We start from the raw sequence: 17,711 nt of genomic DNA, 5'->3' as shown, positions 1-17,711 counted from the left end.
ACCATGAATGCGGGAATTATAAATGATTGATTACATGCATACAGAAATTTTTTTACGATTGCATTATTATTACAAAAATTATAGCGATTTCTCAATGTCTAGTTACTTTCCACCCATCCTATAGATTCAGTAGTGTGAAATTTTATAGTACATTGTTATACCTCAAATCATTTTAGTACATTAATAATTTCGTACTCAAAATAACACATTGACGCTTAAAAATTGTTACAAAGGGTAATAGCTAAGATTCCCAGAGTGGCTACTGCTATCTGTGATGAGTTCCTAAAGTCAACGTTGTCCAATCGGAAACCCACCAGATCGAATTCTGTCATTCCTTAACGTTACGATAGCGGTATGTGCTTACTTGCGTTCCTAAAATCAGCGTTTTAGTCAAAGCTACAGAACAATTCTTCGAGACGTTCCGTAGTCTTCGACGTCTCACATCATAATGTATAATACGGTGATCAACGTGATTTAGCATATACGGGTTTTTAAAAACAAAGTAATTTCTCATACCAATTCTAACTTTCTTGTAAATATCGTATCGATGGCGTAGAGACTTATCGAAACATTGCATTTAGAAATTCAGCATTGGTGACAACCTAATGGAAGTAGAAACATTGTTTCGATTAGTGGCCAGCAAGCTGTTGATAACACTGCAAACAACCAAAGAAGCAAGCAAGCATTAGCACAAGCCTGCTGTACGCAATAGCAGATTTTTTCGCTCTGCGCAATGTTCTGTGGGAGATCCCTGTCAATAATAGGCAATCGCGTTTGTTTTCTGGTTATACTGTAATAGACAAAACAGATACAGATAAGAAATAATGAATTATAGGTGAATATGAACATTTACTCTATGCTTCACAATTCACTCCTCTACTGTCATTTCTGGAAAAATAGGCTACATTTAATTGCACATTTTTCAACAGCAAATGTACATCACAATAAAAGTAGTGTTAAATAAAATTTTATAACTGATGTTTGTTACAAGAGTATATTACTGTTTTATAATTGTATGTATTTTTGCCCGTATACGTTCTTTTAAAAATGTTTATTCTGGTATCATCACCAAAAATAACTCATTAATTCTAATTTACCGTAAATCTCATAGTAATGAGGAATGAAGTGAATATTAGGGTTTCTCAAACGGGATCCCGGTTGTTTTTTTAACCCGGGAAATCCCGCAAATTTCTTAAAAATTCACTTTTTTCTTATTTTGTGTTAAAGTTGAGGAAATTTTGCAAATAGAAAGTATAATTAACTCATAAACTGTCAGAATACATTTGTATTTATTAATTTTAAACCTACTTTTTAGTTTTTAAATTTTTGCTCGTTATGGCATGTCACAAATGCTAAATAATCAATACTTAGCTTATTTTTGGCAGGACTGAAAATTCTTTACTTGTCAGAACCTGTATTATCTGGAATAATTGTGCTTATGCTGTCTTAATTTTTAACCATGCCCAGTAACTTCAATAACTGTGTAACGCCAGGTTGAGCAAATTGGGCAAGGATACAAACTAGTACGAAGTCTGCAAGTATGAAGTTTTTCTTCATAAACCTAATCATTAAAGACACATGAACTGCCGAATTATTGGGCTAAAAACTTGATGTTTCAATTAAAGTAGCCGAGGTAGACAAATCAAGAATACTAGAGAGAAAAGAAGTACTACAATCTGGAAAATGAACTAGAATCTTCCAGGCTACAGGTGAAAAACACAACACTTGTCTTCTCTTAAATGCATTAAAAACGATTCCATCCACATGAATTAAATCGGAAAGGGCATTTTCGGTAGCAGGGCTTTTCATTACTAAAATAAGAACCAGATTGAGTGATGGGAGAATCGACCATCTTTGCTTTTTAAAATCTTATTATAAAAATTTACAATAATATTTTGTATTGTGTTTCATTCAAATAACGAAAATTATCTTTTAAGTTAGAAGTTTGATCTAAGTTCAATTTTTTTTTTTTTTTTTTTAAATTTTCAACTCAATTTAAAGCATTTTTGTTGTTGTTGTGTGCAGTTTCCAGCAAACTTTAATAATTTTTTTTTCTATTTGTGAAAATTTCTACGTAATTCAAAGAATTTTTAATATATATCTTACACAGCGTTATTAGTATGATTTTGGAGGTTGCAAACGTATTAAATTACTTTAAAAAATGAAAAATAATTATATCATTTTATTTCAAGATATTTTGTATATCTTAAAAATAATTAATTCTAACCCGGGATCCCGGGAAACAGTTCAGTTTTATCCCGGAATCCCGGGACAAGCAAAACACCGGGAAATGAGAAACCCTAGTGAATATGCACTGTTATGTTTAAAAATTAAAATTCCCACTTAGTAAAACAGTGCTAAATCTAGTACAATTTTAAAATAGAAGGTAGTACTATCTAGTAAACTTCAATCGAATCTCTGCTTCAGACACTTATTCATGTGAACTGCAATAAAGCAGATATTGTCATTATATAATTTACAGTTGTTAAAATCCAATTCAGTTGTATATTATATTTTATAATTATAGAGTAAAACCTTTCTAATTCGAAATTTATGATAATTCGGACTACTATTTTGCATTGTATATTTTTTAAAATAATAAATGATAAAATTTTTATAATTTTAAATAATAATAAAATTTATGTCTATTCTTATCCGAGTTTTAACAAGATGTATCAAGGAATACTTAGAAAAGGAAGCAAAAACATTGTTTTTTTAAGCCCAAATTAGTAAATGTTGGCAGCAGAGTCGTATTTAGCTTTTCATTACCCTGCGAAAAATTTTATTTTTCGGTTCCTCTCTTTTGTAAAAAAATAAAATAAAAAACAAATGCGACAGTAATGGTCGATTAATTTTTAACTTTAACTATTGATTAAAACGTTATGGAATTGGTCCCAAGACAGAAAAATTACTGGTCGCGTTTTGATACCCCCACTTCATGGTTCTTTTTGTCTTTTGTGCTCTGTCTCTCTTGCGCCGCAACTACATTGATACAAGACCGGTACTACTATTAATTTTGCATTTTAAAAGTTTATTAAATCATTGTACAGGGTGGTTATAATTAAAGTTGCCCTACTCAGACCCGTCTAGAGTCCGTTCTCGTAGACGTATTTTGATGAAACTTGGTATATATGTTATATGGACCATGGGGAAAAGGAAAATGCAAAAAAATATTTAGTTCGAAATTTTACCACTATGTGAAAATGGCGCATGAAAAACAAGAAACGCAAAATGGAAACACGCAAAAAGTTTTATTCACAGCATTTGTTCAATGTGCAATTCATTTGTACCAATTACATGTTCAAAACGCCTTACAATGCAATCCATTTGCATCAGTCACGTGTTCAAAACGCCTTACAGCATTGTAAGGCGTTTTGAACATGTAATTGATGCAAATGGATTGCACATTAAACAAATGTTGTGAATAAAAACCTTTTGCGTGTTTCCATTTTGTTTCATCAAAATACGTCTACAAGAATGGGCTCTAGACAGCTCTGTGTAGGGCAACATTAATTATAACCACCCTGTATTTGCTCACTTAAAGTGCACAATAAAATTTGACTTTAAAAATAAAGAATACTTTTCGGACCATACAATACTCATTTGAGTAAAAATCTTGTTAATTAGAACTAGGCTTTTCCAATTTGTCCGAATTAGTGATGTTCTAGTGTACTGTACTTTCTATCAAATAATTCGAAAATAAAATATAAAAGTGTAGTTGATTTTCAATGTTCCAGCTAATTATAATCTTTGAAATAGCGTCACATAAAAATCTAAAATTATAAAACGCTTATATTATTATAAACTAATATTTCAGTTAAAATAATTTACCTCAATTATTTGATCATTAAGTCGCAACTTTCCACACATATCAGCTGCACTGCCTTTACTAATACTTTTTACAAATATACCAGTTATTTCATCTGGAAGTAAATATAACATTAATAACTCGAATAAAAATTAATAAAATGTAAATATCTTTCTAAAAACCAGAATCATATTTACAATTCTCAAGGCCCAATGCGCTAAATTCTTGCAGGGCCTCCGTCTAAAGATACCAGAGTCCAATAAGCAACTTGCATTTACAAATATAATCAGGAAAAAAAATAATCATTTTTACCGATCTATTTAGATACAAACTTTTTTTAATACAGCAAAATATAGGAATGAATTGGATTGGATGGGATTGATGAGATAGAGCATGAAACATAAGATTTATCTTCCAAGAGGGTGTATCTCAGGAGGATTTCCCATGGAAACTAATCCCTATTTATATGTTAAACACGCTACGAAAACCTGGAAAATCCCAAGCAGCAAGCCGTTGGTCAGGCGCGAGTCCAGAACCAACCACCAGTGTTCAGTGATTTCATCCACATGGCCACTAGTAGGCCTGAGAAACAAAGTATAATACTGAAATAAATTCCTGTACTGTGTGCAATAGTACATGAGATGTAATGATTAGCCATATGGCTTTGGTCCTAAATCAATAAGGCACCGATTGATAAAGCAGAAAACGTTTAGTACAGTCAAACCTCAGTTTTCTAACATAACTCTAAAAGTTGTTCAAAAACTGATTTGTTCTAAACCGAAATAAATTTTCCCATGTGAAACAATATAAAAGGAAAAAAAAAATCCGTTCTTTATTCCCAAAATAAATCTTTTTTAAACCTTTTTAGCTGTATTTCATGCATAAAAATGCCTACAAATGCAATATAATAATGTTAATAAATATTAAATATTAATATTAGGCCTATAATATATATTATATTAACAAATTTTTGTTATTTAATTTAACTTAAGCACCTATAAACACGAATTCTTGGATGCCATTATTACGTAAATGTAAACTAACACGGTTTTTATTAATTAATTTCATTTAAATTCAACTGCGGCACGTACCGAAAAACAGTAGTAGTATTTTTTCCGCATACGCATCGAATATGATTAAAAAGGCCTCCAGTGCCCACAGAGCAGAAAGCAGTGTCACAACTAGGAGATAGGCAAAGTAAGTGAAAAAATTTCCCAGAAAAAAAAGAAACAGGAAAGAAAAAATCAAAAAATTGTCAAATTTCAAAAAAAATGAAAAAGCAGTAACGTGAGAATAGAACATTGGAAATAGCATTATTAAAAAGTAATTTATTTTATTATAAATTTTATATTAAAAAAACGGCAAAAATTTTTGTCTCAGTTTGTAGTTTCTGGTTGCGCCAGTAGTAGAGATAGTCCAAAAAAAGAAAAAAACCAATCATATATCTGTTTCATTCGAAGCTATAAAGCAATAAATTGTTTCAAATACATTCATTTGTGAAAAACTTATTTTGATAACAATTCATTGTTTATTTGAATACGATATGAGCGACATCTTTTTTCTATGGTAATAAACTTATTATTCGTTATAGTAATTCTAATCTAAACAAGAATTTGTTTAAAGCGTTCGTTTTTAGGAAAATAATTTAATTTTGGTACTGATTCATAATGTGCATATATTTATTAAAAAATATATAGTTATTTTTATTCAAATTAAATTTAAATATGAGAGAGACATTTTCATCAATAATCAAGTTTTTAATCAATTAGGATTGCAATCGATGATATAATCAACACCTCAAAATAAATACAGAAGCATATTTTCTATTAGTTTTTACTAAATTTATACTAATACTTGGTCATTCGCTACTTGATTGAGGAGAATGAACATGTTAACTCACTTTCTTTGTTGAGCATTGTTGAATTTCTACAAAACACGATAGACTATTTTATGAGAAATTATTCATCTGGAACTTATCTATCATTAATCACATATGATCTGTCTTAAATAAAGAGAAAATTTGGAACTTTGGGGCGACTTCCCAGAAACGTGAAAAAATGAGTTATGTTATTCCCCAAGGTCTTCAATTAAAATTTTGTAATAATGCTAATCAACATTTAAAAATCGTGATTACTTTCAAATACAAATAATATCAATAATCAAACAAATGTGTTTATAGTAAAAGACTACTGTATTTTGATACATCTTTTATTACGGCACAAAAAAAAATTGTGGTTAGATTAATTAAATAATGTTAAATTCATCGTTAAAAGAAAATTGAAAATTTACATTTATAGTTACCAAATTGTCATCTAATCTAATGTAAGACAGTACAGTATAGTAGATAATATTATATAACTTACGTAACAACGAGTTTAATTTACTTTTCGATACTGGATTAATCTATTATATCTGAATGGACTAGATGAGAGAATAGGAATAATCTTGGGCCCCCATTCAATCCAGATCTATATGAGCTACAAATAGAGTTCCAACTCCCGATTCGCCTGGAGATTTCCGAAATTTGGCAAAAACTTTGAAACTCTTCGACTTCCAAATTGAACCTTATTCCTTGCATTTTTTTCCTAACAACTTAGTCTTTGTAATATATAATTCGTAAGTTAGTCGTCTAAGAATAGGTGCAGTCCCGTAGCAGGAATAAATTATTGGGGCTAGAGGGGAAAGCTGAAAAAATTCGGACAATATCTTTCTCTCTTCCAGCCAGCACTTGGCCTATTATCTACAGCCCAAGTGTAAAAAAATGCAGCAACGAGTAGTGTAACTTTTCCGGTTGTTATGAGATTTTATTAAAAATACAATTTTTATATTATTAATTATAATAAATAAAATTGTGTGGCGCCATCTGTTACGAGATTTTATTATAAAAACACTTTTTGTATTATTAATTATAACAAAAAACAAAAGGCTTAATTTTGAATGTAGAGAATGAGTTTCTAAAAATATTGTAAATGTCAATAACTATTAAAATTTTCATTAAGTCCGACCCCAATCGAGAATGGCTCGTGACCCCCCTCTATCTCCCATCCCCTCGACCTTTAATCATCAAAGTTTAACATCAATGCTCCTTATATACAAGTTATCATGCCAAATGTTACGTTACTTAATTCTTAACCCATCCTGCAATATTAAACGAAATAGACGCCAACACAGACACATTTCGAGTATTAGTTATTTTAATTTTTTTGATCCTGAGGTGCCAAAACGTTACGATTTCAAAAACCTGGAGTCAAAAATGGCATAATTACCATATTATGTTAAAACAGCCAGGAAAGTAACAAGAAAGTAAAAATTTGAGATGATTACAATACAATACTTTCTCGTGTCATAACAGCCGGAGAAGTAAAACGTAACAGTAGCTTAAGTTTGCGCGATGAAAGAGAAAGCATAAACTGTATTATATATACTGCATTTGAGCATTATCGAGTAAGATAAGGGGACATAGCTACCTCACAGCCCTCCGTAGCTATAGTTTTGTTAAGAATTCAAAAACGTCTAACCTTTCAAAATTTTTACTCCTAAAATGGAGAACTTCTGAAATAAATTCTTCAGGCGCAGGGACCTATTTACTGTACAAGTGAAAGATCAAATAAACCTAAATCCGAATCGATTTAAAAATCTCACGGGGGAAATACACAGTAGACCTAAGTAATTTGAACAATCGAGATTATGGAGAAAATTGTTAGACCATAGCCTATACCTCGTAAATATATATAATTAATATCTTAATTATTAATTGTACTATTTACATATTCGTTAAACATAATTGTTATGAACGTATGAACTGATAGATATTCTAACAATTTGCTTACCTTTTTCACAAACATATCCTGCCACGGTAATACCTAAACCAAGTTGATCTTTAGTTAACTGAACATCAATAGTTTCCATTTCAGGTAATTCCTCCGCTTCTTCTGGCACTTCTTGTAGTTTTTGACGATATTGACGAGGATTTCTGTCGGGAGATGTAGATTGAGATGACTGCTCCTATAAGAAATACATAGTCCTATAGCCGATTAACAGATCATTCTAATGCTGAATCATACTATAGTTAAATCTATAAATAAGTGTGTATAATTAAATATAAGTAAATGTAAGAGAAATAAGGCTTATTCATACGCACGAAAATCAGTTTCATTCTGCATTCATTCACGAAAATCAGTTTCATAATGCAAATATCTAAATATTTGTATTAGTATCGTCTCTTTAAAAAAGCGAATTACAAACACGTACAGTATTCATAAATATACATATAATAATAACGTATATATAGACCCCGCTTTTATGACTTAATGTATTCAAATAAAAATGCCATCGTTTAACATCATCCGTTGTAAATCAAATTGTGATTTTTCATAAATTGACTTTCTGTTCTTGAAAATACAAATTATTTAATACAACAACTAATACAATCAATAAAAGATTGCATTTTTAAATACAGATTTCATAGATTATAATAGAAATTGTTTTACCAGTCGTAAAACTGGAGATCTAACTAAGGTATATATAGCCTATACCAGAGATGGCCAAACCTATATAGGAGACTTACCGAGATTTCTATAGTATACCGCTTATCAGAAATACACGAGAGCAGCATAAGTTATTTTTATTACGTATAGTTAAAATACTACTGTAATTATCACAGTTCTTTATTACTTAGAAAAAGAGCACTTAAGCCTTTTTACTCATTCTTTATTTCGTTAAACATTATTTGATTACAGTACTGCAAAAATAAAACTAAGACATGATGTTTGTTGATGTCAAAGATTTGAAAACCATGGGGCTTAGCCTATTCCGTAATAGGCATGATAGCAAACATTTTTCCCATCCACAAGCGGAAATAATTATGTGTTTATTGTAATAAAAGCAAGCCTTGTTACAGGAGAGAGACTTGCCTCCTTTTTATAGTTGAATACAAATATTGTTTTATAATTTTAAGTATTAACAACATATTTTAGTATACACATATTTATAATTTTACATATTCTCAAAAAGACTACCGATGTATTTTAAATAAATTAAATTGAAAATTTTATAAATAACTTATTAATTGCATCTATTACGAGTATTTATATATTAATCAACCAATTAGAAATCCATGCTTTAGATCAATCGTTTGCAATTAGCGGTAAAATCAAAGCAACATACGATAGTAATAAAAGATGTGAATGACTAGATAATTATTGCATTTTCTTTAATAATAAATAAGGATATTAAAAAATTAACTTAGACACCTTTATTAAATAAATTTTTTAATTCCAAATTAAAATAATTTGTTATAATTTTTTAAAAATAAGCCTATATACATAAAGAAAGTTTGTAACTAAAAATGAATTTCAATGTAAATGTGAATAAATAATTTAGAATGTGAACCACCTTCATATTAAAAACATAAATAAATGTATTTTTGTAGCAGTATAAATATATATAGCCTATATACAGTAGATATAGTAGGGCTAACAATTGCATTAACATCTTTTGAATTAGCGTGTGGTCTTTAATTTTCTCCACAATAACAAATTACTTTAAAACATACCAAGTTGTGTCTTTTAGTATTATGATTTTGAAAATAGTTTGAAGAAAATTTATAGTTCAAATTCAAATTGCGAATCACATCTTATGACTAAATATATTTTTTTATCTTAAGGATAACAATGAAACAATCGTAATAGAAACAATCGTTTTAAAAAATATAATAAATAAAGAAAATAATCTTAAAACGTATTTTCCTTAATAAAAATATTAGAAGAAGAACAGTTTTTTCAGCCTTACTAGTTTTACTATACACGTAGTCGAGTAAATCAAAGTATAAGAAACATTAGATTATATTAGAAAGAAAACAATTTCCCTGAATTAGTGTATAAATTTTTAAAGAAAAATAAAATATATAAATTGTTTTTCAATTAAATTAATGTTTGATTAGCATTTGCGTTGTATGATTTCACAAAATGTTCACATTTTTTTATTTGAGGAAATTAAAAAGAGAAAATTCTGTTTCATACTTAAGTTCTGATGATAAATTTAATAATTAAACATAATTGAAAAGTTTCTATAGAACATTTTGTGAAGCACTGATAAAGTTAAATACATCGTGTTTTATTTCCTATTTAATTAATCTCAGAAAACGGATATAAACCGAATTTTGACATTAACTTGTAAATTTAATTTGGCCCTAATATCTAGCGTTTATTTATGATTAAAATTTGTTATTAAAAGCTAAAGTTCGACTATAACATTATCATCAAATTTAGTATATCATTACTCTCTTTCTTCAAATTTTTTTCTAATTAATTCTTAATACGATTTATAACACTACTCTTTAGTTCAAATAATATACAGTATATATACTTTACAAATTAAAACCTCATAAAAACAATAGTGTACATAGAAATTAAAAAATTAAACAGAAATTTACCCTGAAAATTAAAATGAATTTTGCTTCTAAATTTAACGATGCATGTTAATCAAGAATAATTCGCAAAAACTACATTAATATACAACATTAACTCTATTTAACAAACCGCTCATTTATCTCAATGACATCTAAAAATTTAATCGATTTTGGATTTAATGGACTAATTCTTCCGAACCAATCGTTTACTTTGCCAATCCTATAAAGCTTAAGCAGTTGAGTAAACAATTCTTACTTGGAAAAAATATAAGCGGTTGTTTTCATAACATTTCCTAATAAAAAAAAAATTTTGCGTGAAGCAATTCAATAAAATAAACTGATTATATACATAAAAAAAATTCAATTCAGATAAAATCATTTCTAAAATCTACAAAATTCATAAAATATAATGCAGTGCGACGAGGTATAAATAACAAAGTTAAAATAGTGCTTTCTGCTTACCTATTTGTTTTTAAAGTGGCTGAAATTAAAACACGTTTATTCTATTTTAACGAATTAAATTAATAAATATATATATAATCAATTTTCTTATTAATTTTCTTATTTCATATGTTTATTATAACACATACTGTATATATATATATATATATATACAGTAAGTATAAAAATACAGTAAGTATATATATATACAGTGTAGCTATACACAGAGGGTGCAAAAGTAGGTATACATTTGAGAATCTGAGAAATACAAATGTTTTGTGTTCATTATATTATTTTATCATCTTTTATTAATTCGTATTCGTATTTTAATTTTTATATAAAAATAAATGTTTTTTTCTTCCTATTTTCTCTCTGTATGTTTTTTTTTCCATAATAACAACTAGATACCTACTTTTGCACCCCCCCTGTATATATAGGGAGAAAGAGAGATGAGAATACATAGCCTATTACGAGTAGATTTTAAAATACATTTACGCATATAATATATACTCGGTTTTAAGAAATATCCTTTCCTATTAATAGTCTCAAATCGAAAGTTTACTGTATATTCAGTGTATATTCAATGCAAAAGTACTGCAGTTAAAAAACAGTGTATTTTTAAAAATCTACTTAAATACAATTATTCTCTCCCATTTGTATCATCGTAGACACATTTGGGGTAAATAACGCGCAATTCAGATTTTTACTTTCAAAATGATAATAGTAAGACCCCGCTTAACGCTGCCTCGCTTAACGCTGCAGCGTTAAGGAGGATGCACACATGCGGCGCGGCAAGGAAAAGCGGTGACGCAAACGCGTCTTCGCCGCGCGGCAGCACGACCACACAAGCGGCAATCCGTTTACATTTCGGCGCACGCGTTCAGTATTCAAGACGGCGAGTGGCGTGCCGTGACATTTGATGATAGGGAAGCTGTGTTTCTGTAAGAAGCCGACTTCCAGGGGCAATCAGTTAATTGCGCGTCAGTGATGGCCTAGGGTCCATTCGTACGTGCGTGGTGGCGAAAGAGACGTATCTGACAAAAACCGACAAAGAAGAAACATAAAATAAACATATATTATGTACAAGATCGTTTGCTTTAAAACAATCAGCCGTTCGGACATCCCGGGCGTCAATGTGGTTCTTCGATGGTCGATCGAAGGTGGCCCCGGGACAGTGGCGTTGACAAGTCTGTAGGGCACGGGGAGACTTCCTCTGTTGGCGTCGGGACCACGGTTTAAGTCCGAAGTGGCACGGGTTACAGGTTGGCACAATAGACGAGAACTTTTTTTTTTTTTTTTTTTTGCGCGCGTTGACACACGGCGTTTTGGTTATTCGGAACGTTAACCGAGTGCCAGGTGTCCTCGATTGTCGGGGATTATATCGATCTCCGTTCTTTCTTTCGTGCATTTGATTAGTCGTTCTCCCTCAATCACGCTTCCCGAGTGGTTGGTCCCTGGTTACTAAACGTAACGAGACTCTTACCTGGAGCGCGAGAAAAGTCAAAATCGAAGATGAATTCGATCTTCCACCGATGACAGAACGACTTCCGTCCGCGATTTATGGTTTCTGCTTGGCAGTTTGATATAAACAATGAGTGTCCGACTACAAACGACTTTTACTTATGTTTTTTTAAACTAATCAATTTTTCTCTAAATTAACCGTTTTTCGCGTCTTTTGTGACGGGTCAGACCTGTCCGGTACATGACATTTCCATAAAAGTTTTAAACAAATACTGGAAATGACAAAAATAAACAATTTACGTATTTTACAGTAGTTCTAAAATACAAATAATACATACATAATACAAATTGACATGATACAAACAATAATAGAAAAACTTGTTTTTTTTATAAACTAACTCTATTCGGCGATTTTTTTCGACAAAGTCGTTAATTACTTTATCATAAAAGTCGCTGGTCGTCGACTTTGTCAACGTATTTATAAGCACTTTTTCTATCGAAATCTTTTTCTTTCACTTTTTCTATTCGCACTTTTTCATCGCTAGCGACGACAATCTTCCTCCGACTGAGTGTTCTGGCCAATGTATGAATTTGCTTCGTGGTCGAAAAACTGCGCTCAGCAGACCCACTGGTAGATGGTCTCGTAAAAATTAACGATATTAAATCATATAATTCTTTTAGTACGTCTTTGTTCGGATCGACATTAATTATAATACTTTTTATGTCTAAGAGTTATTTGTCAATATAGTCCGGACACGAATATAAATATTGCGATTCGCTACGTAATTTAGATAAATCAAAAAAATTTCCCATAAAATTTACTTAATTTAAAGAATTAAAACACGCTTGGAAAAATTGTTTTTCATATTAAAATTATTAACATTTAAAAGTGATAAAAATTCTAAAGATTTTCTGACAATATAATTACAGTATAATTAAAAAAAAATTATAATTAAGTATAACTTTGCGAAGAAACGTACATAAAAATAACAATGAATACTCTTCACTTTTTAAATCTTAAACAATTCACTTAGTCACATAGCTCCCTACCAGTGGCTAAGGGATAGAATCGTTGAAAGCGTTATGGTGTGTAGCATCCACCGGCTAAACCGGCTGACGCTGGTGCTCTGTAAAGCGCATGCGCCAATGCCTTTTGGCTGCTTTACACCATTCAGTTATTCTCGCCGTGAAAGCTGTCTCGTAAGCGCTTCCATTCCGCCACTGATTATTCGAATATACAATAGCAATCTTATCATTTTTTTTCACATGTAGTATAGAAATTTGTAATAAGATACATAATGCGGATATAATAAAATATTAATTTTAATTTATTCAAAGTACGTTGAAAATTTATATATTAGAAAATACAAGGGAAGGTTATTGGAAGGTGGAAGCGGCGCTTCCACCGCTTCCAATGACGGCACGCCACTGCAAGACGGCGAACGATATCGACACTCCGCTATCCACGTGTTTACAAATTTTGTTTTGTACGGCTCGTTTTATTTAGCTAGAAGATTTCGTCGAAGATTCGAATGAATATTTTGGATTAGAGATATCGTACTGACAAGAATCTTGCCGAGATATTTTGTTGGATCGATAAAGAACTGATGTACAAAATAGGCTTATTCTTCGATTAAGATCTCTCGATAAAGAATACTATTTCGAGTAAGATTCGGTTGTTTTGTTCTTTGAATTAAATAATATATGATTACTATATCTGTGTAGAATTTGTGTTAAATTTATTATTCTTTCCTCTTTATTCTGATGTTAGTTATCTCGGTTAACCGCGTCGAACTTTCCGCCATTAAAACACCACGTGATTGTATTTTCTCACGTGACTGCCAGACGAAAAATGTTATTGGCTGATAGAAACGCGTCTTGGCGGCGGCCGCCGCGAAAGATAGAATTCGACCAACTTTCGCGGCACGAAATAGACCTCTGCGGCGAGAAAAAGTGACGTCATTCTGCCGCTTTTCCTTGCCGCGCCGCATGTGGCAAATGTCACGGCACGCCACTGTAATTTAGTATAAATATAAGTAAATGTAACAGAAATAAGGCTTATTCATACGCACGAAAATCAGTTTCATTCTGCATTCATTCACGAAAATCAGTTTCATAATGCAAATATCTAAATATTTGTATTAGTATCGTCTCTTTAAAAAAGCGAATTACAAACACGTACAGTATTCATAAATATACATATAATAATAACGTATATATAGACCCCGCTTTTATGACTTAATGTATTCAAATAAAAATGCCATCGTTTAACCACATCCCCGGTCTGGAATCAGCATTTCACAATTTTATTGTGAAATGCTGATTTCGATATAACGCGGTCTGCTCGAATCCTGAAAAAGGCTCAAAATTTACGCTGATTTTAATTTTCGCGGCATTTCATTGATTCGTACATAATACGATTATTTACGAACACGAACCAATCAGCAAAAGGTGGCAAAAAGGTGTAGAACTGGAAAATAGAGATTCTGAAAACGAAGAACCCAAAGAATTTCTTTACAGATTTCCTTAGTAAAGCTTTGGTAACGATAACCGAAATCGTTGATCAAATTGTAGCGAATGATCCAGATTTTCAAAGGAGTGCAAAAGAAAAACCAGGCGTTTTGGATGTGATCTTAAGAATTTCAGAAGAGCCAGGACCTTCATCACAAAAAATGAACTTTACATTTCTGTGTGCATATGTTAATGTGTTATTTAACCTATATTATCATGAAAATTAATATAAAAATAACCTAAAATTAAAGTAAAATCAGTTTACTTTTGGTCGCGTGTTCCCCTATCCCTATTTACTCTATGTTAAAATGACCTCGTTTAACGCTGTTTCGCTTAACGCTTCGTCGTCTAGGACAAGAGTGGCGAACCTATGGCACGTAAGAGAAAACATCTGACACGTAATGTATCATATGACTAGGGATTGCAATTGCTTGATCCCTCATCCAGCAATCCAGCTGAATCCAACGCAATCTTCGGCCTGCTGGATCCAGCACCAGTGCTGGATCCAGCGCTGCGGATCCGCGATACTCTATTAACTTTCTAAATAATGGCGCAAAAGTCTACGTTGTCGGCGTTGCCGCTTCGCTACGTGCGCTATCGCTCGGCGGCGAGAGTGACGTTGCCGTTCAATGCGGCACGTGCTACACCCCTCTCTACACCTCACTGTCTGCCCTTTTGCCTCTGCTGATGTAATTGCTAGTTGACTTTCCGCTCTCGCTAAATAAAGTGTCTTCGCGCTAAATAAAATAAGTAACTCCTCTCCTAGTCCTGGTGCATAATTCTAATTTACGGTCAGTTGTGACGTCAATGAATCACGTGACGGAACGATTTGTGATTATTTGATGAATCCGAAACCAACTAACGTAGAGGCAGAAAGGGCCTTCTCCGCAGCGGGATATATATACAGTTCATTGAGAAGTAGGTTGGGAGACAACAACATCAATACCATTTGTTTTTTGAAATTTTACTTTCAGATAGTTTTAAAAAATAACAAAAGTGATTGATTTTATTTTATTTAATCCTTTAAAATACTTTATTCAAGACAAGACGAATGTTTTATAACTTCCACACTAATTCTATTAAATTCGAGTTTTTAACTTTTATTCTATAAGTGGTTAGTGGGCTAGACTAGGCAATTTTATTGTGAAAATTAGTGAGAAACTGAGACTACCTAGTTAGTTAAATAAAAAATTAATGAGTATCAGCATCTTAGATATATGATGATATGAATGTATGTGATTCATGATTGTGATAATAATAGCTAACTACTAGACTACTACTAATTACTTACTCACTACTTTACTAACACGAATAATTAAATTAGTTATAAATAACAACAAACTGATATGTAGAGCCTATATAAGAAAACTGGTAAGACTGATAGCCACTTAGCCACTGATTATCCGTCCGTACATTACTATAATATATTAATATAAATTAATTAGTAGAATTACCTTTGCTATTATTTAACTTAAATATTACATTATAATTATAATCTAACTAAACATTTAATTATCTCTATCTCAAGTGTTAAACCGAACCAAAGTTAAGTTTACTACCTAAATGTGTAAGAAGTTTTACTGATTTATAGTGACCAATCTAAATAGTAAAAGTTTCTTAAGAATTTTTTAAAAAATGTTTTATTTTCTTTAAAAAAACCATAAATTGCTGGATAGATAGATAGATAACACTTTATTGCACCAAAAATACATCTGCGCTGGATCCGCGCTGGATCCAGCTGGAATGATGTTGGTCCAGCAAAAATCCAGCTGGATTGAAAACACTGCTGGATTGCAATCCCTACATATGGCAAGGGTGGGCAAGCAAGAGTACAGTGGGAGCCGAAATGTAGGTTTTGCAAAATGCGTGGGAGCCGCAGTTCTGTACTGTCATGGCGGATAGTATGGTAAGGCGCGCGATTTTATTATATGATATAAATATAATATAAAACAAATACTTAATTTTTTTTAACAAACATATTTTCACAGAATTATAAAAATAAAATTGTAAAAACAATAATAAAAAACAGAAATTAACACTTTCAGCAAGAGCCGCATGTCACTCAAAAAGAGCCGCATTTGCCCATGTCTGTCATATGATTTCTGTCCTTTTCAATCATCCTTTCTGTTTATCACCTGATCATCCTTTTTTCAATTAGATTTTTTACATTTATTCGAATTAAAGCGTATTCGTTTAATTTCTTTAAATATCATTATTCGAAGTCCAAGACTTTGGCACGCATTAACATCTTTAAAGCTAAGTATGCTTACAATATGGCACGCGGACTCAAAAAGGTTCGTCATCCCTGGTCTAGGAACGCATCCCCCCGCGTTAAGCGGGGTCTTACTGTATTCCCACTGTACATGTAAAAAAAAAATTAAAAAAAGAATAATGAAACACTATCTGTCAATCGCTCAAAATATCAATGGTTAAAAAAAAAGAATATTAATAAAATAGTAATTTAAATATATTCCGATCAATATTATTTCAATCAAGATTTTCTAACTATATTATTATTATGTTTATTATTATATGTATCTATGTTTTTTTCATTAAATAATATAGTAAATTATGAATATATCTTCAAAATATTTTCTATAAATAAAAGTTTAAAAGAATCCATTTTAAAGTTCTTTTAAAGATTAAAATGAATTTTTTGATTAATGTTTTCGAAAGATCCGTATCATAACGTTACATTTCTATAAACTTTTCAATCTTCTGAAGTAATTTAAATAATCTATATAAATAATTCTTTTAATCAGTTAAAATAGATATATATGTATATTACTTGCCTTTACTGTATATGTTTTAAATTGCATTTCTATTTTTAATATGTGATTATTAACTTATTTACAAAATATAAAAATTATATAGAAGTAGTCACTTTTCAATTCAAATCTTAGAATATATATTATGTTTATGTCTATTAATAAATTTTCAATTTTATTTTTAATTTAGTACTGGGAAAAACTTTTTTTTATTAAATTATTCCTTAATATTATTATCGAATAAGTTAATTCTTTTACAAAAAATTAAATCAGAAATTATATATGTACAAATTAATATTAATTGTCAACGTAT

General features: G+C 30.8%; 1 protein-coding gene across 4 annotated transcripts in view; it reads right to left on the bottom strand.

Moving 5' to 3' along the window:
- Positions 1-17,711, bottom strand: part of LOC136976540 (multiple PDZ domain protein-like) — a 289,818-nt gene that overhangs the window by 197,816 nt on the left and 74,291 nt on the right. For 3 of the 4 annotated variants that reach the window (XM_067271850.1, XM_067271852.1, XM_067271853.1), the window contains 2 exons: positions 7,639-7,813; positions 3,832-3,923 (listed from right to left, as the gene is read on the bottom strand). In XM_067271850.1, coding sequence (XP_067127951.1) covers positions 3,832-3,923; positions 7,639-7,813 — 267 coding nt within the window. Of the gene's footprint in view, positions 1-3,831; positions 3,924-4,005; positions 4,049-7,638; positions 7,814-17,711 lie in introns of those variants that run through there. The other variant, XM_067271854.1, reaches the window with a different exon arrangement.

This window comes from Centruroides vittatus, unplaced genomic scaffold (assembly GCF_030686945.1).
Source record: "Centruroides vittatus isolate TY-2023 unplaced genomic scaffold, ASM3068694v2 contig_401, whole genome shotgun sequence".
Lineage (NCBI taxonomy): Eukaryota > Metazoa > Arthropoda > Arachnida > Scorpiones > Buthidae > Centruroides > Centruroides vittatus.
The sequence above is the reverse complement of the archived record's forward strand: the minus strand, read 5'-3'. Positions and strand labels throughout refer to the sequence as shown.